The sequence below is a fragment of the Bombyx mandarina genome, chromosome A1, assembly GCF_030267445.1.
Source record: "Bombyx mandarina strain Sakado chromosome A1, ASM3026744v2".
Classification (NCBI taxonomy): domain Eukaryota; kingdom Metazoa; phylum Arthropoda; class Insecta; order Lepidoptera; family Bombycidae; genus Bombyx; species Bombyx mandarina.
The window spans coordinates 6,612,647-6,635,763 of record NC_143234.1 but is presented as its reverse complement, the minus strand read 5'-3'; the positions used below and the strand labels follow the sequence as shown (position 1 = coordinate 6,635,763).

Sequence of the window (23,117 nt, the reverse complement as noted above, 5' to 3'; positions counted from 1 at the left end):
ACATTAACAATAAACAATTTTTTTTGTATTGTAGTTATATATATTTTTTAATACGCTTTTATTAGCTTCAGACGTATGTATGTTTGTAACGGAATCTTTGAACATGATTTTGATCCCCTTCAAAACGTCGGATTAACTCGAAATTTGGTATACTTATTAAGGACCGATGACAATTCAATTTAAAAAAAAAATTGAAATCCAACTAAAAAATAGAAAATAAATTTTTATAAATTTATTTTCTATTTTTATAAATTTATTTTCTATTTTTTAGTGTTGGATTTTCTATAAAAGCGTATTTTGTAAATTTTTTTAAACTGTTTTTTTTTTTATACAGATCGGCGTGATTCTGGGTACCGGCTCAAACGGGTGTTATATGGAGCGCGCGTCACGAGTCCTCCATTGGGAGCGTCCTCACTCCGCAGTGCACGATGTGTGCATCGACATCGAGTGGGGTGCCTTCGGCGATAACGGCTGCCTCGACTTCCTTCGCACAGAGTTCGACGACGAAGTGGACGCTAAGAGTCTGCTTGTCGCTTCTTTTACGTGAGAGCATTTTATTGACTAGTGAAACGAAGCTGTGAAAAGACAGCGACTCATCTGTGAGTGGTCACTGTTGTTCAAGCCCACTGAGTTTCTAGCCGGATCTTCTCAGTGGGTCGCGTTTCCGATCCGGTGGTAGATTCTGCGAAACACTGCTCTTGCTAAGGCCAGTGTTAGCAACACATCCGGTTTGAGCCTCGTGAGCTCACCTACACGTCAAGGAGAAGCTGATATAGCCAGTTTTTTTTCCCTCCCTTTGCTGATAGCCTTGAGAGGCTATTTCAGCGTAACCTTAACTAGTAGGTGAGCTCACGGTGCTCAAACCTGACGACGTTACTAACACGAACCCTAACAAGAGCCATGCTTCGTAGAATCTGCGACCGGATCGGAAACACATCCTACTGAGAAGAGCCGGCGAGAAACTCAGTGGGCTGTGTCTATGGGTTAATTCGCTCGTCGGGCTCTTCGTCGCAAGCGACGGGTTCGACGAGAACGACGGCCGGTGCTTGAGATACCTAAAAGCACCGTTAGTGGATCAGGAGGATCCGAAATGACGTGTTTTGGGTGACGTCGACTGCCATTCTGTCCGCAGGATCGGGAATGTAGTTACCGGCGGCCACGATGAGAGGGTTCTCGAGTCGTGCCGCTTTGTCGAAGTGAGGGCATAGCATAGGTAGGAAAAAAAAGTTGTTCATGGACGTCAGCAATATCAAGAGCACAGCCGAGCCGCTACCTACCTATGTAATAAATAACTTCACTTAAATAAGATTTTCTTTTTAAAAGTCTGTGTTTTTTTTTGCAGTTTCGAAAAGTACATAGGAGGCAAATATCTCGGGGACCTATTGACTTTTACTTTGAGTGCGTTGGCGCGAGATGGTCTGTTTCCAGCTGATCCTAATTTCCGTAAACTGCAGACATCGCATGTCAGTTTGTTCGAAGAGTAAGTCCAATATTATTTTCAAACTGGCATTATTAATGGCAAGACTACTGGTATAATTGGCAATTCAGTTTGATAAATTGTGTTATAGTTCGATTTCTTTTTTAGTAACAAATCGCTCCCATACTTTTTCAAAGAGTATATTTATCAATGCTACCTCAGATTCCATGACAAAAATAAAAACCGGAGAAAATGCTATCTTGGGTCTTTTTGAAAGATGGACTTTACATGAAGTTACTGTTTCTTCTGATGTGAAGAGATTTAGGAATCACAAACGTACATATAACATTATAGTACAATCTGGACATTAGTCATGCACTAATGTTGGATAAATAACTAGCATCTAATCCATAATTTCCGAACGATTTCTTTGACAGAATCGCTTGCATCGTGCAATATGCACGGGCAGCACGTTGTCCGCCAAGTACGCCTTTACCAGTTTTATTATTTTTACAGAGAGAGCTGCGCCGGCGAAGTGTCTCGCACATTGTCAGCGCTCCGCGAAGCCTGCAATTCAGATTTGTTGAGCACAACAGACGCCCTTGTAGCGCAGTATGTGGCGCACGTTATATCTAACCGAGCTGCCCAACTTGTGTCTGTTTGTAAGTGTACACTTTAGTTTTTAACCAGGTCCAGAAAAGGAGATTTTATGTTCGATTGCACGTTTTTTTTTTCTAGTGTGTTCTTCGACGATTTCTCTATCTTGTCACAAAATCAAAGGTATTTTATAATTGTTTATCATTTACAAGATGAGATAAGTGCAATGGACACGTCCTTACGGATCCATCAAATCCAATAACCCTTGCGTTAGACACCTTTAGCTCTAATACTAGGAGCAGGCTGACTCCGGTAACCGTACTCGTCAAACTCGACAAAGAGGTCGACGTGCAACCTAGCCTATGCATCAGCCCGTTGAGTTTCTCGCTGGATCTTCTCAGCGGGTCGCGATTCCGATCCGATAGTAGATTAACTCGCGAAGCAGCTACTCTTGAGTTATTAGGTCTCTATCGGAGGCGTTCGGATAGCTGTTAGCAAATCTCTCCATTCCTGACTGAGCCCTTGCTCGTCCACCTGCCCTATTAAAACTGAAAAGGCCTCCGGGCCAATCTTTTAAACATAAAAAAAGAAGTGCAATGGGCAGTCTCATTTATACATAAACAAACAGGGCAAAAAAAACAATAGAATAATAATGGAGTTTAGAGAAAGAGATATAGAAAAAGTCACTCAACTATTGCGCTACTTGTGTGACAATTCTTCGATTTATTTCATCCAGGTATCTCGACATTACTCAAACGTATGGACAGGCCGTACGTGGCGGTGGCAGTTGACGGGTCCGTGTTCAAACATCACCCTCGTATCGCAAAGCTCATGAATAAATATATAGCATTGCTAGCCCCAGCTCATCAAGTGAGTATATATACACGTAATGTTTCCTTAAAATGTGGACTATTTTTGCATAAACTTTTTGATTACATACGCCTATATGGCTACCGGAGCTCATAGATAAGACAATCATTTTTTCCTCTACTTATAGGGCTATTCTAACTACTAGAGAACTTGGTAATACTAGCTCTAACAAGAGCAATAAAATAAAAATAAAATAAAGTACTTCACTGAATCTACCACCGGATCGAATTGTGACTCACTTTGTTTTTTTTTTACAGCTTAGATGGGTGGACAGCCCGCCTGTTGTTAAGTGGTTACTGGAGCCCATAGACATCTACAACGTAAATGCGCTACCCACCTTCAGATATAAGTTCTAAGATCTCAGGTATACTTACAACGGCTGCCCTACCTTTCAAACCGAAACGCATTACTGCTTCACGACAGAAATAGGCAGGGCGGTGGTACCTACCCGCGTGGACTCACAAGAGGTCCTACCACCAGTAATAATAGTTTTAAGCACCACATACATTTTAGCATACATTTTTTTGTTTTCAGTTTTCACTGATGATTGCTGAGGACGGTAGCGGAAAGGGTTCAGCCTTGACAGCGGCTATCGCAGCTCGTATGGCTACTAGAGGCGTAGCGAGGTTATAATCGACGAATTTTAATTCATTTACGTTATATTTAGTTCATGATCTTGTCAAGACGGACGTCGCTTCCTCTTGATTTAGTTTTACGGTTATAATTATTGCTTAGAGTGCCTAAATCCGCGTCCAGACTACGCTTTAATATAATAGCATATAGTATATAGCTCATAGCATAACAATATCCCACACCATACATTGTTATGGACACGTTCACACTGTACTGTACTATATATTATTGGCTAAGTATAGGCTGCTATACTATAAGGCACTATATATAGTATAACGTAGTCTGAAAGCAGCTTAATGTGTTACATGTTTCATTGAAAGAATGTCGCAACTTTTAATTTACGCATTCATTGACATGTTCGCACTTTAGTTGTCTAGTGATATGGATCTTTTTGAAAAAGTTTATGCGTGTGTTTTAATACGTAATAATGTGATTAACGTAGTTTGTAACTTTATCAAACAATATCGTTAATTGAGCAAAATGATTGATCGATTATTACCGTTACGATATTGTGAAATAATACATAATTAAAGTGTGATTATCGGTTAGCGAAAGCGTGTATGTTTACTTTGTGATTTAGATTAGAACCTATTGTACAAATCGACAGAAGTTGATCTGTATTTAACTACATTTTATCTTTATTTTAGTATGCTTTAATACATTGAAACATTATGTTTTCCTCGAAAATTATCGAGAAAAACGTCGCTATCAATAACTTCACTAGAACCCGAATTGTTTACATTATCTTAAGCTGTAGAACAAGATAATTGAACATGGGAAATAATACATAATTAAAATGTGATTATCGGTTAGCGAAAGCTTGTATTTTTACTTTGTGATTTAAATTAGAACCTATTGTAACTATTTTAAGGTTTCTGTTTAATAAACAATAAATGCAAATCGACAGAAGTTGATCTGTATTTAACTACATTTCATTTATATTTTAGGATGCTTTAATACATTGAAACATTATGTTTTCCTCGAAAATTATCGAGAAAAACGTCACTAGGATCCGAAATGTTTACATTATTTTAATTTTTAAGCTATAAAACAAGATAATTGAACACGGGACAAAGGTGCGTTTCGGCATGAAATTTAAAAGCCGCGTGATGTAAATTGCGATAGTTAAAAAATTTAAGTGTCAATCTGTTTCTGTTTAAGTAAAAAATTTAATCCATTGTAAAAATTAAACGCATACTCCGTCCCTTAAGTCGATGTACATCTTTGGCGGTTCTATTGATAGCGGTGATTAATGGTTCAGGGCGTTATAGGAAGTGAGATAATTATAATAATTAAATAACATAACTAGTTACTCCCTAGCGTTTATTTGCGACCCAACTTAAAAAGTATATAAATAATAGTTTAAAAAAACTAACTAAATACGCTTTAATAGAAAATCGAACTAAAAAATAGATAATAAATTTGAGTTAAAAATAGTGTAAGAAAAAATGATTTTATTGTAAAAAAAGCGTAGGTTGCATGGCATCAGTAATTATAAATATTTTATGAACAGATATGAATAGCAGGGTTATTTTGATAATATCCTGAAAAGCACCCCACGGTTTTTTACAATAAAATTATTTTTTCTTACACTATTATATATAAAAGCGTATTTTGTTAGTATTTTTAAACTACTATTTATTTTTCATTTTTAGTTGTATTTCAATTTTTCCAATTTTTTTTAATATTGAATTGTCATCGGTCCTTAATGAGTATACCAAATTTCGAGTTAATCCGGCGTTTTGAAGTGGGTCAAAATCATGTTCAAAGATTTCGTTACATACTAACATACATACGTCTGAAGCTAATAAAAGCGTATTAAAAAGCAACGGCGGGCGCAGCCACATGTTATGACTATGCATACTTTTCTTTACATAACAACCTGTGTCCCTACACATCTAAAATTATTTAAAAAAAAATTATGATTTCAGTCTCTATTATATAGTTTCCCAGTTTAATTTCTAAATGCTGAACTGAATATTTATTTAGTAGTGCGGTCTGACCGTGTGTCTTTAATGTGGTATTTTCTGCAATATACTTGATCTTAAATGACAGTGAAAATTAATCATAGCTGGGCGGGAACCACGATTGTTCTAAGATTAAAATATAAGTCCTAGTATAATCGATTTTAGATTTAAATTTTTTGATTGTACGTATAATTTTATTACACGGCTCTGCAATGCTATAATAGGGAATAATCGAATAATTCGTATTAATATAGGTACCTACGTGATTGTAATGGTAAACTATTTCTTAGTTATGGGACTATGAGTAGCTCGATAATTATAAGATGTATAGTAAAATTTTAAGCGGCTCTGTAATGTGATTGTTATTATGATATTGAATTCAATCATGTTTAAAATGATTTCAACGAGAATTTCATATAATAATAAATTATTAGAATAAGTAGATTTATTTTTTTATTATTGAAGGATTACTGGTGGCCCGGAGGCCTTTCCAGTTTCACCAGGACAGGTAGGCGAGCAAAAGGCTCAGCCAGGAGGCGTGGGATTTGCTAACAGCAGCCCGAGCGCCTCCGAAGAAGACCTAGCAACTCAAGAGCAGCTGCTTCGCGAATGAATCTACTACTGGATCGGTATCGCGACCCGCTGAGAAATCCGGTGAGAAACTCAGCGGGCTGATGTTTGGGTTAGGTTGCACGTCGACCTCTTTGCCGAGTTCGACGAGTACGGTTACTGGGATCCCTAAGCCTGCTCCTAGTGTTAGAGCTGAAGGCGTCTAAGGCAAAGGTTTATTGGCTCTAAGGGATTCGTAAAGACGTGGGTAGATTTTGTGTGGACATCTGTGTCTATGACTCTCAGGACAAGTTCGTCCTATACTGCTGTAGATTGCTGTAAGTTTATTATATGTAATAATAATGTTAACTACATTTAAGTTGTCATGAAAACGGTGGGATAGCGATTTATGTACAACAAAGTTTTAAATTGAGTAACATAATGAATATTACTTAAGTATTGAGTATATTGTGGCCATTAGTATAATCGTGCTCGAGGGAAAGCTTCGTCGAAGACTCTATTCCGTAAAGCTCATTTTCAGCTCTAGCAAAACTATGGTTGAGGTCCGGCGATTTTTTCCAGAAACAAAATAAATAAAAATCTATTTAAATGTTTCACATTGTAATAAATATTAATTGTTTTAGGTGTACGACTATTTTTAGATTATGTTTTTTGTTTAAATAATTTATCTAGAAACTGCAATTGTTGTGTTCATGGACTCCAGTCACCACCAATGTGAGGTCCGTGGACCACCTATCTAATGAAATAAGAAAATGTTTTGATGATTACATTTTCGAATAAAAGGAATGTCTATCTTGTCTCTGAATACAACAAGATGTTTTAGTAGCAACATAAAATAATATGATTATATATTAAGATATTAATGAATTCTAAAAATATTATATTGTTAATGTAATATAAATGTAAATCAAACATATCGTGCCATACTAATATTCGTGAAGAAATATATGATAAAAAATATTTATTTTTGAAAATATAGTAGTTTTTATAAGTTAACGTTCATTAGTGAGAGCTCAGAGCATCATTCTATCTCTCTCGCACTCAGTCACTCTTCTAGCGTGACGTCAATGTTCATTATAGGTATGCTTAGTCGTTTGAGAATAATTATCTTAAGCCTAGATTCAAAAAGTTTCTAATTTATTTCCGAATGGAATTCTTATATCTTTAAATTTAAATTTAGGAAGACGTAGCTTGTTTAATTTAAAAAATAAATAGTCGACGTCCCTATTGACTAGAGCCGTAGATATTGATTGATAAATTGAGAATTTTGTTGACTGAGATGTGTAATGCTTAGGAATACTTTGTAATGTGATATTTTAAGCGGAATATTTTTAGATTTATTTTATTATAGTCGATACCAGTGTGACACGTTTTCCTTGAACTTGACCAATAAAGGCAAATTCATTTTTTTCTTTTACCTAGTCCCTAGTAGTCTATGGGGCTATTCCAGCTACTAATGCATTGGTGGGCGAGCTCACGAGCTCAACATATGCTATGAGGATTTGCTGGCTCTGGCCCTAGCAAGACTAATGCTTCGCCGAATCTATCACCGGATCGGAGTCGCGACCCACTGAGAGGATATCTGTGGGATGTATTTGCATTTATTACACAGCCGTTAGTTAAAAACGCATTTGTTTATTTTAAAACTAATGTTGTTAGGGAGTCTGCACTAAATTTGTTGTAACTAAAAACGTGTTTGTTTTAATTTTAAGGTTATCTATAAATTTGTTTGAAATGTTAATGATAATGAAATACAGGATATTATATATTTGTCATGTTTTGTTTTTCTTTTCGTTCATCCTTAACTTTGCAACAAATTCAATTTATATTTCAGTTTGGTATTTTTTTGTTATATTGAGGGTAGAAAAAACCGATTCATCACTGATTGACTGCTATGATTAGCGGCTGGATTATAGCTTATAATTTACATTGTTTTTTCGGCAAATTAAAACGATTATAATGCAAAAGAACCTTCAGAAGCTTCTATAGCTTAATAGGTAAGAAAACGAGTGATGTGATTCATTAAAAGTTTTTGGTGGCAACGTTATGATTAGGTGGTAGGAGCTCTTGTGAGTCCGCACGGATAGGTATCACCACCCTGCTCATATCTGCCATAAAGCCGTTGTAACTATACTGATATCTTAGAACTTATATCTCTAGGTGAGTAGCGCATATACGTTGTAGATGTCTATGGGCTCCAGTAACCACTTAACACCAGGTAAAAAAAAACGTTATGATTAGCGATTGGATCATGTGCCTTGTGTTTTCCATTACTAATTTAATGAATAGTGGAAAATAGGATTTGAGAAATTCGAGAAGATAGAAGGGTAAAAAGGTAGATAGGTTAGATATTGAATGATGCGATACACCTGGATTCAAATTCTGTCGCTGGTATCAGTTTTCCTAATTAATCCTGTCATGTGTTCAAGTTTAATGAAGACCTATTTGTAATTAGAGTTTATGAATTTGAATTCAGGATCTAGGATTTGCTCCGTCGTAGAGATTTTATCCCACTCACCTAAAGCGAGTCTTGGTATGTGAAGAGTAATGTAGATTTTCACGACAACCCCGAAATCAAGGCACTACGTAGTACTGCTGAAGACAGCGTCAGAACGCTTCTTTGAATAAGCGGCGCGACGCGATAATTCTATTATCGTAGCCTCCTCTAATGTACCTGATCCAGACCATGGGGCAACCCGCAATCGCTACCACCAAATCATGTCATAACGGGTCAGGTCCGATCCCACAGGTCAGAGCTCAACGTGCAACCTACCCATAGACACAATCTATCGAGTTTCTTGTCAGATTTTTTTCAGTGTGTCGCGATTACGATCCGATGGTAGATTCAGCAAAGCACTGCTCTTGCTAGGTCTTTTTTTTTGTCAGTAGGAAAACTCCGGACTTCCGCCCTCCACTAAGGACGGTGGGCGGGGCATGCCGGAGTCGAACTGACTAAACCTCCTGTCACTCAATAACCCACGTCCGAACCTCGCATGACACAGAAGTCGTGAAAAGGCAAAGGGGGGAGTGTGAAGGGAAAGTGAGCGTTTAGTGCGGAGTACATCTCTCCCATCACCCTCCCTCTCGGGACGCCGGACCGGCGTTCGTCCTGTTGCTAGGGTTAGTGTTATTAAGTTCTCTCAGACTGAGCCCTGTGAGTTTGCCAAACAAACGCAAGATTAATTACCATTTCTTTATTAAATCAAATACGTTAAACCTTTGTTTGTACTTAAATGACGTCATTATATGTTTTATTTAAACAAATAGCTAAGCCTATATCTTTATATTCCTACTCTGTGTACTATTCAAATGTTTATGACCTTTTATAATTTCAACTCAAAGAAGGTAAGTAGTCATGTCTTGAGCATTTTTAAGGTTTATTTATCAATGCGGTGTATAATATGATACTCAGGTCGGTCAGAAACAAGTAAAAAAAATTTTATTTTAATAAATAATAAACATTTGTGAAGGGGCAGAAGGGGTGACGTTGATAGATGGATAAAAGAGTTTCATGTGACAGGTTAATTTTTTTGAGGCAACGGCTCCACTTTCTTTCTGCCATTGTTGATGTCAACGCCTTAAAAAGCGATAACATTTTCAATTAATTACTAAAAAATAACTGATATGAATATTTAAAATATATTTCAAGGTATAAAATTGGTAAATATTTTCTAAGCTTTTTTTTTTAAAGCAATGGTTATTGAATTGCGCTAAGTAATCGAATTTAGTTCATATTGGAATAATAAAAGAAACACGTAGAAATTAATTTAAAGTCTCACTCGAGTAACTCAAGTAAGTAAAATAAGTTTTGCTCAAGTAAAATAGACATTAAAACGTAATAATTTATTAGTACTTATAGTTTATGGACGAATACAACAAATATCAAAAGTTGTTTGAAATTGAGTGTTGTTGTTACATCTTGTCACTTTTACTTCCACTTTAATGTTATTAAACACAATATATATTATTTAGATAATATAAATTACTTAAAAAAATAATAAAAGTATAAAAATAATGTTAGTTTTAATTTTAATTTAACGATCTCTTGTAGTATCGTTTAAATTTCAATTATTTTTAGACTGTTAGAAGAGCAAAGAGTCATAATATTATAAATAAATACATAATAAATTTATAATAATATTATAAATGTTACTACATTATATTTACAATAATATTATAAATGTAGCTTGATTGCGGGACAGTTGTTGAAGAATAGGCTTAGGTGAATTAATCTAATTTTATTTCCGTTCGTTCCTTGTAAAATATAGTTTTTCAAACGGAATTTATGACAACTGTCCCCAATATCGTCCTATGTTTAACGGACTATAGCAATTGTGAAAAAATTACTTGCTATTGTTAATACTAATAAATATACTACTAGTAACAATAGTAAAAATAAAATGTAGTAGTAGTACTAGTAATATTTACCAATAATTTTAATGTATTCAGCTTAAAGTACCTAATAATAGTCATATATGTATAATCGCAGAATGTACTGAAAAAATCAATTTCAGTCAAACATTTTCATTTCTTAAATGTCAAATTAAGGGTGCGTTTCTCCGCTCCGCTGCCTAGCTCCACTCCGTTGGATAGGCACCCTTAATCTAATCTAGGTTTTAAAATTAAACATTAACAATAGGATGCATCTTCGTCGATCTCCGGGAGGTACTCCATCATGAGACTTCGACTTTCTCTCGTACTCTCCTCAGGATACTCTGAAGCTCTGATGCCGAAGTCGTCTTGTACTGGAACAAATACATCATCAATAAACTAACAAATTTAGGAAATATAATTAGAACGATCCAAATTGTAACATTATCATAACTAGAGAGAGAGAGAGAGAGAGAGAGAGAATACACTTTATTGCACACCAAAACACAATTTACATTCAAAAAACAATAACTAGTGGTCTAGTGGTCAAAATTCGACCATAATTAATTAAATTTATAAGTTAGAAAATTATTATGGTTTATTATCAAAAACTATACTTCTAGAAGTAAAGGTTTCGCCAAGGTTACGCTATAGACCAATAATATAAAGACAAACAATATTAATCTATTCTCAATTAGAGCACAGACTTTTTGGCGGGAACGCGAGGAATTAAGTTGTATGATTTGTTTTATTTTGTCTATTTAGTGTTTCTTCAGGTTTAAATATGTAATAACGCTGGTTTATTAACTGATTAGTATCTGTGAAAGTGCACAAATGTGGGAAAATGAAACAAAGCCTCTGAACGTAACTACTCGGGATCCTCCAAAAAGTCCACTTAAAAAAATCTCAGTAAATGACTACCATTTTACTGATTTTATATTTCATCCAATATCATCACATCTCATCTCAACTCATTTCATTTTATTTCATGTCATTTAATTTCATTTCGTTTTCATTTCATTTCATTTCATGCCATGTTTCATATTAATCAGCCTCATTTCATTTCACATAATATCATTTTTCATGTAAATAAGTTTTCATTAAAATTAAAATAGCACTAGACCTAAAGTTCTTAGTTACCAGGTCATAAAATCCCTTAAAAAAATACTTTAACAATAAACAAAACAGTAAAATGCATGTGTGGGTCAAATACATGGTAGTGTGTGTAATGTTTTATTTATTGATTTAACATTAAATTTTAATGTATTTTTTGTGTATAATTAAAAAAAAAATTAGCAGGTTGCACTCCTTCTCTATATTCTCTATAAGTGTGGGAAATTTCATACTCCTCCGTCGGCGCAATCTTCGTAAAAAGGGGTACAAAGTTTTTGCTTCACGTATTAACATATTTAGATTTAAAGAGTTTCAAGATTTTATCATTAAGCTATTTTATGTTTTTGGATCTCATCCTCCAAACTCTGACGCAAGATTATCTGGTTAAGGCAAATGGATGTGAGATGATGCAGTGCAAATCGTCAGAGGCTTAGTATCTAAAGCTATGACGGCCTCACCGTGAACTCCACTCACCCCAGACACGTTCCTCTGGACCAAAATTTGGCTGTACAGTCGTTTCCCCTCATCCTGGCCCAGTGCCCTCTCCAGCTGAGATCTGGACAGCGCGAATAGCTGGTGTCCCGACATCCTCAGCTGGCGTTGGGCGGCATTGCTGAAACCCTTTGCTTCGAGCCATTCCACAACCTCGTCCGGATTCGATTTCTGAAATAGTTTTTTTTTTATTGCGCTTGTAGGCAGACGAGCACGCGGCCCACCTGATGGTGAGTGGTTACCGTCGCCCATGGACTACAGCAATGCCAGCGGCAGAGCCAAGCCGCTGCCTACCGCTTAATAATCTCCACAAGCCTCGTTTGAAGAAGGACATGTCATAGCGCTCGAGAAACACCGTGGAGGGGAGCTCATTCCATAGCCGGATTATCAGATGATTAAAATTATTTTGTTGTAAGATACCGAAATGTTTGATTCAGTGAAGGTATTATTAATTGGGGATGTAATAGCTTGTATAATAGTCGAGAAATTTCTTACCTGATCAATGAATATATCTGGAGTCTTTTTGATGTCGAGTTTGTTTCTTCTTTGCTGTATCTGGGGCAGTACTAGCTTCAGTTCATCGTGGAGACTGCCACCAGTACTCATTATCGATTTGGTGGCTGTAATATAAAGTTCGTTGTCTAAGTCTACCTATCCCATTGGGCTACCGGCGAGTAAACAGGGAAAAAAGCGGAGGTTTTAGTAATGTAAAATCCCAAGATTACATTGTTGGGTAGTTGAACAGAACTGACTGACTGTTAAAGTTTTAATAGTCAATTCGTTTTGTCCATTATTCGGATATTTTCTTAAATTCCATTCCAGTGGTGTAAAGATTATGGTACGGTTTGTATGTGAAAAACATAAAAAAAAACAATTTAACTGTTTTTTAATTTTTAAATAAACTACTACTAATTAGTATTAGTTTCAATCAATTGAATAAGAACTGTCTGATGAACTCATCTTTGTTTAATACTTCACTATTAAATTTTATTGCCTTTTGTTTATTTCACTTTTATACTAAACACAATATTGCAAATTACCCGAGCATAACAATGGCGGAGAATTTTAGGTGCTTGAGAGCAGATGTAGACTTTTTTTTTTCCTCCCTATGCTGATAGCCTTGAGAGGCTATTTCAGCTTCACCCTAACGTTTGTAGGTGAGCTCGCGGGGCTCAACCGGAGAGTTGCTAACACTGACCCTAGCAAGAGCAGTGCTTCGCAGAATCTACCACCGGACCGGAAACGCGACCCACTGAGAAGATCCGGCGAGAAATTCAGTGGGCAAGAGATGTAGACACTAACGCGCATGCGCACTTGTCAGTGCCCGGGGAGAAAAAGTTAGACTTTCTTCCCTGTACAGCGGGACGAAAATCGACCTTTGGGCGTCGGTAGGAGAAAAAATAAGTTTTTGTAACTAACAGGTGCATGCTTACATTTCAAAGTATCAGATTTGATGGGGGGCGGTGATGGCGGCTCCGGGGGTGGAGGAGGCGGCGGCGGGGGCGGTGGAGCAGCCGCCTCAATCTTTGGCGCTGGTTTCTCTGTGAATCATTCGTTACGTGTGAAGACTTTCTTGATACCGTAGTTACTTGCTTATTACTGATGTAGCATTATTTTAAAAAGCCCGTGACCCGATAGGGGAGATACTATCATTAAAAAGATTATGGTTTGTTTTCGATAGCTCGCAAGAAGCTGCATTTTTATCAATATAACGTTGCTATATATAGGTTTCTTCCACCACACTTCCAAACTCTATTGATGTTATCCATTCTATTTCGGTCTTTCGCAAGACCTTTATTGAAACTTATACCTATAGAATTTGCACGTCCGAAGAAGATCTCATAGCTCGAAGGCTTTGCAAATCCATCTAATAGTGAATATTGGGCGAAAAACTCAGCGGGCTGATGCTATGGGCATATGTTACACGTTGAACTCTTCGAGTTGAGTCGGACGCGTACGGTTATCGGGGCCTCTATACCTAGTCCTAGTACTGCAGAAGTCTAATAAAAGTGCTAGTAGAACAGGTGGATCCGTAAGGACGAATATATAGAAATTCCAAATGCAAAATATAATATTTATACTAATGTATTTTTCAGTACGCCACTTAATACCATTAAATATTACGTGACCTAGAAAGAGGTTGTATTCCTCTTTCCTCCTTATATTTTATATAAGGTTGTAGAGGAAGAAGATGTATGGAAATATAAACATTTTTTTAAGGTTAAGCAAAGGGATCTAGTTTTTTTTCTATACAGGCATACGGGCTTAAAACCAACTAGGGCTCGTTGACCAAAATGTGATTAACGTCTCGTGACAATGGTTAAAATCTGAATATACCCTGAAGGGTAAATACAAACGCATTTTTTAATGCAGAAATAATTCAGTGCAAACTCACAATATATGTCGTTTTACCACTACCATGGGTTTATGTCACGATTTTGTTTTGACTTCGAGGATTTTCTATTTCACTACTTATTTTGGATATGGTCACAGCTGCGGTCAAAGCCTATCGTATATGCGAATTTTATTAAACAAATAATAAAGGTTATATGAAAGTATCTCCCCAAAATGATTAATTGATTAATCAGACATTAAAACGAAGCTAAAACAAACACAAACTTACCGCGCAACGACACAGTTCCGAAGCAAAGCGTTTTTGCACACAGCACACACGAACACACAAATTAGGTATTAAATTAATAATAACACGCAACAATGAAACTTTTTTTTATCAGCCTTTTTAGATAAGGCCGGTTGTTTGAACTGTCCGAAAATTTTGATTGTAATGACTGATTGTGGATATCTATGATTCGTTTGGTATAAAAGGCGCCACCATGTTGCTCAAGTTATAAGTCGTCGCTACGGATGTGTTGAGGACGGCACAGCAGGCCGGAGATACATCCAAAGCGATTTGATTAAGGAAACGAATGTGTGTTGTGTAGTAATTGATCATTAGAAAAAAAGTTTATTAATACAAAAAAAAATAAAAAAATATTTTTATTAAAAACTCATTTTACTTTCGAATGTTTTTGAATAAAGCCTAACTAGGAATAATTCAAATTTGTTTCTATGAAAATTTAGTTTTGTAAATATTTTATAAATAGCTTGTTCCGTGTTCGAGTTTCGTGAATTTCAAGAAACGTTCGGAAACTAAGGATGGAACTCTTTTTAGAAATACACAATATAAATATTTTTTTAAAGAATTTAATGTATAAATAGTAAATACAAACATGATTAAAATATAATATGGCGAAGTGAACGAGCCGAAAGCAATTAAATTATAAAGATATATTTCGGTTCGTACACTCCGTTTCATATTTCGATATTACAATCTCTTCAATACAAAAACATGGCCATATTTTATTTTCACATAAAACTATTTTTGATTTGTGTAAACCTTTTTTTTCAATGAGTTAAATAGACTCTTTACAATATAACAGATAAAATATTAAGTAAAATGAAAACTAAAATAAAAAAATATCGATTCTAAACGTTTATTATAAACATAGAAAAAAATTCAGACTTTGTTTGAATTAAGAATGGGGACTCGAAAGAATGAAATGGATGTAACATTACCGCGAACCAAGTCAATGTTTTTAGGTTGTAATTATTTGTATTAGCCTTTATATCAGGTCTATAATGAGCAGAGGGCACTCTATTGTGTGAGAATCGCAGTTTGAGTGTTTTTATTTTAAATTAGGTTGGTAACGACTAAAATATTTAGTACACAATCCAATGATAATCTAACATGAACATTGAAACTTGAAAATACATTTGGCCGGCCGCAAACATCAACAATCTTTGCGCACGAAACCTTAGACGCTGTTTGGTATTCGCGCATTAGAACTGTCCAAGTATACAATGATCTCTGCTTGGAAAGTCTTACGAATTTTAAGCACGAATGATTCCATGAAAAAAAACAAATCTAAATGCAACAATATGAAACAATTATTATGATTGAAAGAAAGAAAAAAATAAAACAGAAAAAACACAACATTTAAAGCATTACAAACAGTTTCACACAACAGCAACATGTAACGTTTAAGCAAGAACGGAAAACTATATTTAAGGGCTTGTTCCGATATTAACGCCATCCATCTTTAAAAAAAATATTTTATTCTTTTTATCATGGAGTTTGTACATGAAGTTGGTCTCAATGTGCAACTAGCAAAAAGGCCTTTCTCTTTATTATTCGTGTATAAATGGTAATTAAATTTGATGAACAATATTAAAAAAAAAGAAAATACATTCTATTTCGATAACGACAAGGTATATTTTTGTGACAGAAGTTCTGAGGTAGAAATCTAGCTGGTAAATATAAGTAGAATAACTCAAAATCAAACTTCATTTGTTACACAGTAATTATTAATTTTTAATTTAGTAATTTATATCAATGCGCAATCGACAGGAGCACAATACGAAATAGTCTAATATTTTTAAAACAAGGTTACGGAAAGTGAAAAAAAAAACAAAAATATACTACTCGATAAAAGCTACAAATTGATATAGTACTTTAAAGTATAAAAAATATATTATAGATATACCAGCATACAATAAATATTTACTTAATGTAAAATTATAGAAAAAAATATGACTAAGATTTTATTAAGAATTTAATACGGCACGTACAGTGCAGTGTGACGGTTTTAGATTGACGAGGTGGGAGGGAACAAAATAAATAACAGGTATATATTTACTCTCTGCTTTACTTTGAAATTTTTCATACTAAACGCTTACCGCGGTTAATGAATTAAAAAAAAATAGCTAAAAAAAACGTCCAAATAAATAAAGTGGTATATACACTTTGTAATTATCTTCGGTGTAATTATTTTCAGTTGTATGAATGTATGAATATTTAATAGGTGAAAGAAAAGATCGAACGTCAGTTTAATCCTAAACAACAGATCTTTTTTTAAAGGGAGTACGTATATTAGCATCGGTGTTGCCATCTCTTAACCGTTAATAATCTCTTAGAAATGCAAATCAAAATAGATTTTAAAATTGAGCACTCGAAGTTCTATATTAAATAACTTTAATACGAACGGACAATGTTAATGTAGATGTTTTGTATTTAAAACAAATCATTATTGAAAACTTTAGCTATTGATGGTAGTGCAACAGAGCTTTAATAAGAACTTTAATCGTAAAAATGGGCTCTCTTAATTATATTACAAAGTTTGTTCGTAAAAAAAAATGTTGTTAAATTAACTATCGTGATTAAGTATCGTTTGAATCGCTTCTGCTGTAGTAAAACCTATTCAAAAAACACCGCGCGATATAACAATGATTTCATGTACATATATGACATCATCTTTATCTATACTAATATATAAAAATCTACAGTGGTTTTTACGGACGTTGTAACTACTGAACCATGCATCCGATTGACTTGAAACTTGGTATCCGTGTAGAAAATACATGTAGTTAATGGATAGGCTAATATTTATATGAGTGTTCGACTTGGAATAATAATAATGTCAATTTTAAATGCCTAGCGAAACGGGCGAGTACGGCTAGTCGTTTCTATTATCGGTTGTCGATGGGTGACGGAGTTAAAAGTATCGGAACTCGCCCTTTTTGCCGAGTCGTTCCCGGCGCACCCAGTCCGCGGCGCCGGGACCTCCCCCGCCCCCTCCGCCTCCCCCACGGACCCCCTCCCTACCCGGTGCCGCAGTGGGACTGCTGCCGCCCGAAGCTCTCCCGCCTCCATCCTGCCAACAACGAGAACTCTGATAACAAAATCTCAGAACTGGATATTCGAAGCGTTCCAAGTTCAATGGCCCGAATCTTGAATTTTCTCATGTGTTATTGAATCCGACCGGGACTCGGATTCGGATCCGGTAGAACAGTAGTCTAACTGACGACATAGCTTAGTAAAAAATCTCTTTCTGCGAACATTCTGAAATCTAAGCTTTCGAAACATCTCTTTCCGTGGGTGTTCTAAAATGCTACTAAGGGATTCGATGGAGGCTAGGCAGCAGCATTCTATGAGTCTAATTCCAGCCTACCAGTGGTGCCAAACGACATTGACAGTATGTGAAGCGTATTTTATAACCGCACGGTTATGTATCACCATTTAGTCTATTTCTGCCGCGAAGCTAACTCGGTTTTAACGGTGAGGCAGCATTTGTGCAATACAACTGGACCTTTGACCTCATGTCTCGTGATGGGTTGCGGGGTTCCCGTTGGAATGGCCTAAGCTGACTTGTTTAAGCCATGTGAGATTGTTTACACATCGCGGATTAAAAACAAAAAGAGTGATTATATTATAAATATTAATCAGAGACAGAATCGCTACCAGAAATTTCAGAGAACTTTCTAATCTGCGGGGGTTAATGTAATACAGGTAATTCATCTGTAACACGTTTTTTTTTAATGCCCTTGTAGGCAGACAAGCATACGGCCCACCTGATGGTGACTGGTTACCGTCGCCCATGGACTTCGGCAATACCAGGGACAGAGCCAAGCCGCTGTCTACCGAAACACGGTTTTATACCACGGTTCCACTTTCACACGAAAAGAAAACTTGCCCAAACCCCTCATAAGACACGGTTTTTTATTGCTTTGATGGGTGGACAAACTCGCAGCCCACCTGGTGTTAAATGGTTACTGGAACCCACAGAAATCTATAACGTAAATGCGCCACCCACCTTGAGATATAAGTTCTAAGGTCTCAAGTATAGTTATAACGGGTGCCCCACCTTTCAAACCGAAACGCATTACTGCTTTTCGGCACACCACGCCACGGCTTTTGCGGGTTTGATTTTTTATTACACGATGTTATTCCTTCACCGTGGAAGTCATTCGTGAACATTTGTTGAGTACGTATTTCATTACAAAAATTGGTACCCGCCTTCGGGATTCGAACATCGGTGCATCGCTCAACACGAATGCAGCGGACGTCTTATCCTTTAGGCCACGACGACTTCAAAATCCTACTTCACAATCCTACGCCACTCCTGCCTATCCTCGGCTGTGTGGATAGCAACGTGGACTGAAGTGTTGAGAGTGAATCGTATATGGTCTGGTTGAACTTCTGCCTTCGGGCCAGCCAGAGTAACATTAGTGCGTAAATGTTAAAAGTACGAACCTGGTAATGTGTGTAGATCGGATTAGGGTAGAGGTGTGGTGACGAAGGCGGCGAAAACGCGGGAGCCACGATGGTGTGTGGCACGTGCGCTGAAACGCCGCGTCTGTTACGTGCCTTCCACCACTTTCTCGAATCGTCTAGAACCTGATACAGAATGTTGGATGAAAGATTACGTCATGAAGTTGAAATTTTGACACGTTGAAACACCATGGAAATAAGTATAAAGGAAGTTAAGAGACCTTTCTCGAAGTCAAACATATTTCAGGACTTAATTTTGTAATACAAATTATAATTTGCTTAATTACTGGTGGTAGGACGTCTTGTAAGTCCGCACGGGTAGGTATCACCACCCTGCCTATTTCTGCTGTGAAGCAGTAATGCGTTTCGGTTTGAAGGGTGGGGCAGTCGTTGTACTATAAAAACTGAGGCCTTAGAACTATTATCTCAAGGTAGGTAGGTGGTGGCATTTACGTTGTAGATGTTTATAGGCATTAGGTGGGCCGTGAGCTCGTCCACCCACTTAACGCATTTAATGTCGAACACACTGCGCTGTGGAGGATCGAGGGCCCGGACTCACGGCGCCGTTGTGCGTGCATTGATCAATATATTGATCTTATAAGATCGCTATTTTACGCATATGTCCATATGCGTCACATAATGCTATCAACACAACGGTGGAAACGGTACATACTGCTGCATAAAAAGAAACATAATTACAAGCCCGGCGCCGTGTCCTCGGTTCCCAAATCTTTCATGGCGCCGTGTGGTTGGCATTAAATGTCTTGAGCAATAAATAAAAAATACAATCAATTTAAACTAGCCGTATTTGAATAAACCCGCAGGAAGCCACTTTTTTTTCTACTGAAATACGTACTTAGCTCATGCTTGAGATTGGGAGAATTTGCTAGAATTCTGAACAAGATTAGAACTTACCTCTAAATACTCTCCCCTAACGACAGTTAATTCTTTATCGTTATTTGCAGTGCGAGGGTAGGTTACGCGCACAACACGGCCTCCCCGGGCCGCAACGCCCCGGGCCCACGCTTCACCCAAATCTGCTGAAAAAATTAATAGTTTATAATATATAATATAATATAATAGTTTATAATATAATAAATAAGTTTAAAAACCCTGTCTAAGGGAGTTTATATTTTTTAGAATAGTCGCTCCCCGATAGTCGAAATTCGGCTATAATTAACTGTAATTAAAACTTTGACAATTATTATGGTTCTATTGTCAAAGACTTCTTTAATCACAGATCTCATCTCCTTTTTATCATCGCACCTCCCGCCATCGGAGCAGAGTTCATCCATATTATCTGGAACCACTGCGTTCATTGACAGTGCGTTTCCAAAGATCTTTTTTGCCACGTACCATCCGGCTTTGGAATGAACTCCCCTCCACGGTGTTTTCCGAGCGCTATGACATGTCCTTGTTCAAACGAGGCTTGTGCAGAGTACTTTATGGTAGGCAGCGGCTTGGCTCTGCCCCCGGCATTGCTGACATCAATGAGCCTTAGTTCAGGCACGGAATGTTATTATTATTATCTTGCTTTGTAAGAGACGCGTAAACAATTTTGAAACATAAGGCTATAAAAATATATTAAACAAAAATTAATTGTGGATTCTCGTTGACTCTTTTGATTGACAACCGACCACTGGTCTGTAGTTTCGTTTTTTGTTTAATCGAAATTTGATGCCTTTGCGATTGTTTATGGACTAATTGCATTCGGAGAACTGTCGAGACTATTGTTTACCTTCATCTCGGTCTGCGGGGCGATACGGGGGCTCTCTGTCGGGCGATGAGGCAGCGGAGCCCGAATCTTCGCGGCCGATTGGTGGTCTCAAGTTATTTCTGAAATTTAATAACAAAATTGCTCATGTATCAAAACTGTACACCTTTTTTTTTCCTACTTGTACTGATAGGCTTCAGAGGAGACTTTAGCTTCGCCTTGATGTGTAGGTGAGCTCACGGGGCTCAAACCGGGCCTGTTGCTAACACTGGCCCTAACAAGGGCAGTGCTTCGCAGAATTTACCATCTGATCGGAAACGCGACCCACTGAGAAGATCCAGCGAGAAACTCAGTGGGCTGTGTCTATGGGTTAATTTACTCGTCGAACACTTCGTCGCAAGCGACGGGTTCGGCGAGGACGGTGACCGGTGCTTGAGGTACTTAAAAGCACCGTTAATGGATCGGGAGGATCCGCAATGACGTGATGTATACTAATGGCGGGTACTGAGAATGGCGGGAATTACATTGGCTTATTAGGTTTCGTATCGGTATCTCTAACGTAATTTTGCTATGCCTTAGAATGGTAAAGTAGGTAATAAATATAACAAATAATCTATTTTCAAGCTTTATGTCGATTAAGCTGATGCTCATTGTTCATAAAGCCAATCGTTAATGACACTGTCTAATTTTCCTTAGACGGGTAGATGAGCTCACGGCCCACAGGTTGATAAATGTTTACAGGAGCCCATAGGCATCGATAACGTAGATACCGCCAGTCATCCTGAGTATCAATTCTGAGTCTCAGTTTTACAGTACAGAATGTTTATCTTGAGACGTGTATAGCCACAGATTACTCCATCTGATGGATAGCTCATTTAATTTTATGTTTTGCTTCAATAGACAAATTTCATTAGGTATAGGAAATATATAAGGATGATAGCACACATTTCGTCATTACAGTAAATTGTAATTCATATAAGTATTCAACACTCAATGTGAAAGGTTGTAGGGATTTTACAAAGGTTTCCAAATTGTCATTTTTGAAACACACAGTAGAGATAAATAAATTACAATCAATCGAAAATCGATTTGTATCATGAATCGATAACATTAAATTGAAAATCGATTTGCGTCGAAAATCGATTTTCAATTAAGATTCTACCTGGCGAACGGAGCGTATTGCTCGTTGTATATCTCGGGTTCCTCTCGTTCGAACGTGAAACCCGCCACCTGCCCGCCCTCGCTCCTTTCCACGCCCCGTTCCATTGTACCCCTGCCCAGCTCGCTGCGTCTGGGCGATGACCTTTACAAAGCGGACGAACACAATATGATTCGCTGACGTCACAAACATGCGACAATTCGAAGACACTACGCATAATTTTTTTGTTGTTGTCGTATATTATGTTAAGAATGATATCGACGCTTGAAAGGCAAACGTGACTAAGCGACAATGCATGAACTTTACAGTAGACAATTTAAAGTTGTAATACCTGAAAATAAAATTTATTTTAACGAATTCAGCTGTAGTAGAATCTAGCTAGTAGCTGTAGGATTGAAATGATTTTAATAGACCTAGAAATATAATTTTTTTGCTCATCGAATATGGTTATTGCCTATTATTTATGTACAAAGCAGTTATTGTTGCTTAGTCACGTTTGCCTTTCAAGCGTCGAATATGAAGTTAGCACGATGTTAAGTTTGCAAGTAGCGCCATCTAGCGTATTGTTTTGATATTTCCAAAATCGATTTTTGCAATGGTCGATTTTATGATCCAACCCATCCATGATCAGCTTAAATACTAATGTTAAGTGCAGTATAAGTTATTTGATCCATTCTCATGAAACATTCAATTGAATACACATTAAATAATCTTTAATTAGATGTTATATTGTTTAGCAAAATGAAACATTAAAAGCATTATGTTGATGTAATTTTCTTAACGACATACTGCATTGTGATGATTTTAAACGTTTCAAACTAATTATACTATTGGCTTTATTATTTATTCGTATATTCACCTGCGTAAAGGTTGGTCATCGACTTGGTAATCTGGAGTCCACCCGTCCATGAAAACCGGTTGATATGGTGGTATCTGTGTTTTCCATTGCTCCCTGTAAAATATATTTTTTTCAAATATTATTTCGTTATCCGATGAACAAGCTGGCTTGGATCCACCTTGAGATATAGAATCGACGACCCAATTATATTATTTAACAACTTTCAAATCTGACAACAGCTAATGATGAATGTCACGCGATAAAAAAA

General features: G+C 36.8%; 2 protein-coding genes across 9 annotated transcripts in view; one reads left to right on the top strand and one right to left on the bottom strand.

The window, feature by feature from the left end:
- Nucleotides 1–7,827, top strand: part of LOC114248692 (hexokinase-2) — a 47,964-nt gene extending 40,137 nt beyond the window's left edge. The window contains exons 7-11 of the mRNA XM_028182026.2: nucleotides 335–543; nucleotides 1,343–1,480; nucleotides 1,934–2,079; nucleotides 2,751–2,884; nucleotides 3,419–7,827. Coding sequence (XP_028037827.2) covers nucleotides 335–543; nucleotides 1,343–1,480; nucleotides 1,934–2,079; nucleotides 2,751–2,884; nucleotides 3,419–3,517 — 726 coding nt within the window. The 3' untranslated portion in view covers nucleotides 3,518–7,827. The remainder of the gene's footprint in view (nucleotides 1–334; nucleotides 544–1,342; nucleotides 1,481–1,933; nucleotides 2,080–2,750; nucleotides 2,885–3,418) is intronic.
- Nucleotides 7,828–9,882: 2,055 nt separating this feature from the next.
- Nucleotides 9,883–23,117, bottom strand: part of LOC114248702 (epidermal growth factor receptor kinase substrate 8) — a 61,551-nt gene continuing 48,316 nt past the window's right edge. For 3 of the 8 annotated variants that reach the window (XM_028182060.2, XM_089739762.1, XM_089739768.1), the window contains 10 exons: nucleotides 22,871–22,963; nucleotides 22,015–22,155; nucleotides 20,877–20,974; nucleotides 20,054–20,178; nucleotides 19,121–19,264; nucleotides 17,693–17,741; nucleotides 13,464–13,571; nucleotides 12,526–12,650; nucleotides 11,997–12,201; nucleotides 9,883–10,799 (listed from right to left, as the gene is read on the bottom strand). In XM_028182060.2, the coding sequence (XP_028037861.2) occupies nucleotides 10,684–10,799; nucleotides 11,997–12,201; nucleotides 12,526–12,650; nucleotides 13,464–13,571; nucleotides 17,693–17,741; nucleotides 19,121–19,264; nucleotides 20,054–20,178; nucleotides 20,877–20,974; nucleotides 22,015–22,155; nucleotides 22,871–22,963 (1,204 nt within the window). In that variant the 3' untranslated portion in view covers nucleotides 9,883–10,683. The remainder of the gene's footprint in view (nucleotides 10,800–11,996; nucleotides 12,202–12,525; nucleotides 12,651–13,463; nucleotides 13,572–17,692; nucleotides 17,742–19,120; nucleotides 19,265–20,053; nucleotides 20,179–20,876; nucleotides 20,975–22,014; nucleotides 22,156–22,870; nucleotides 22,964–23,117) is intronic. The other 5 variants (XM_089739764.1, XM_089739763.1, XM_089739765.1 and 2 more) reach the window with 5 other exon arrangements.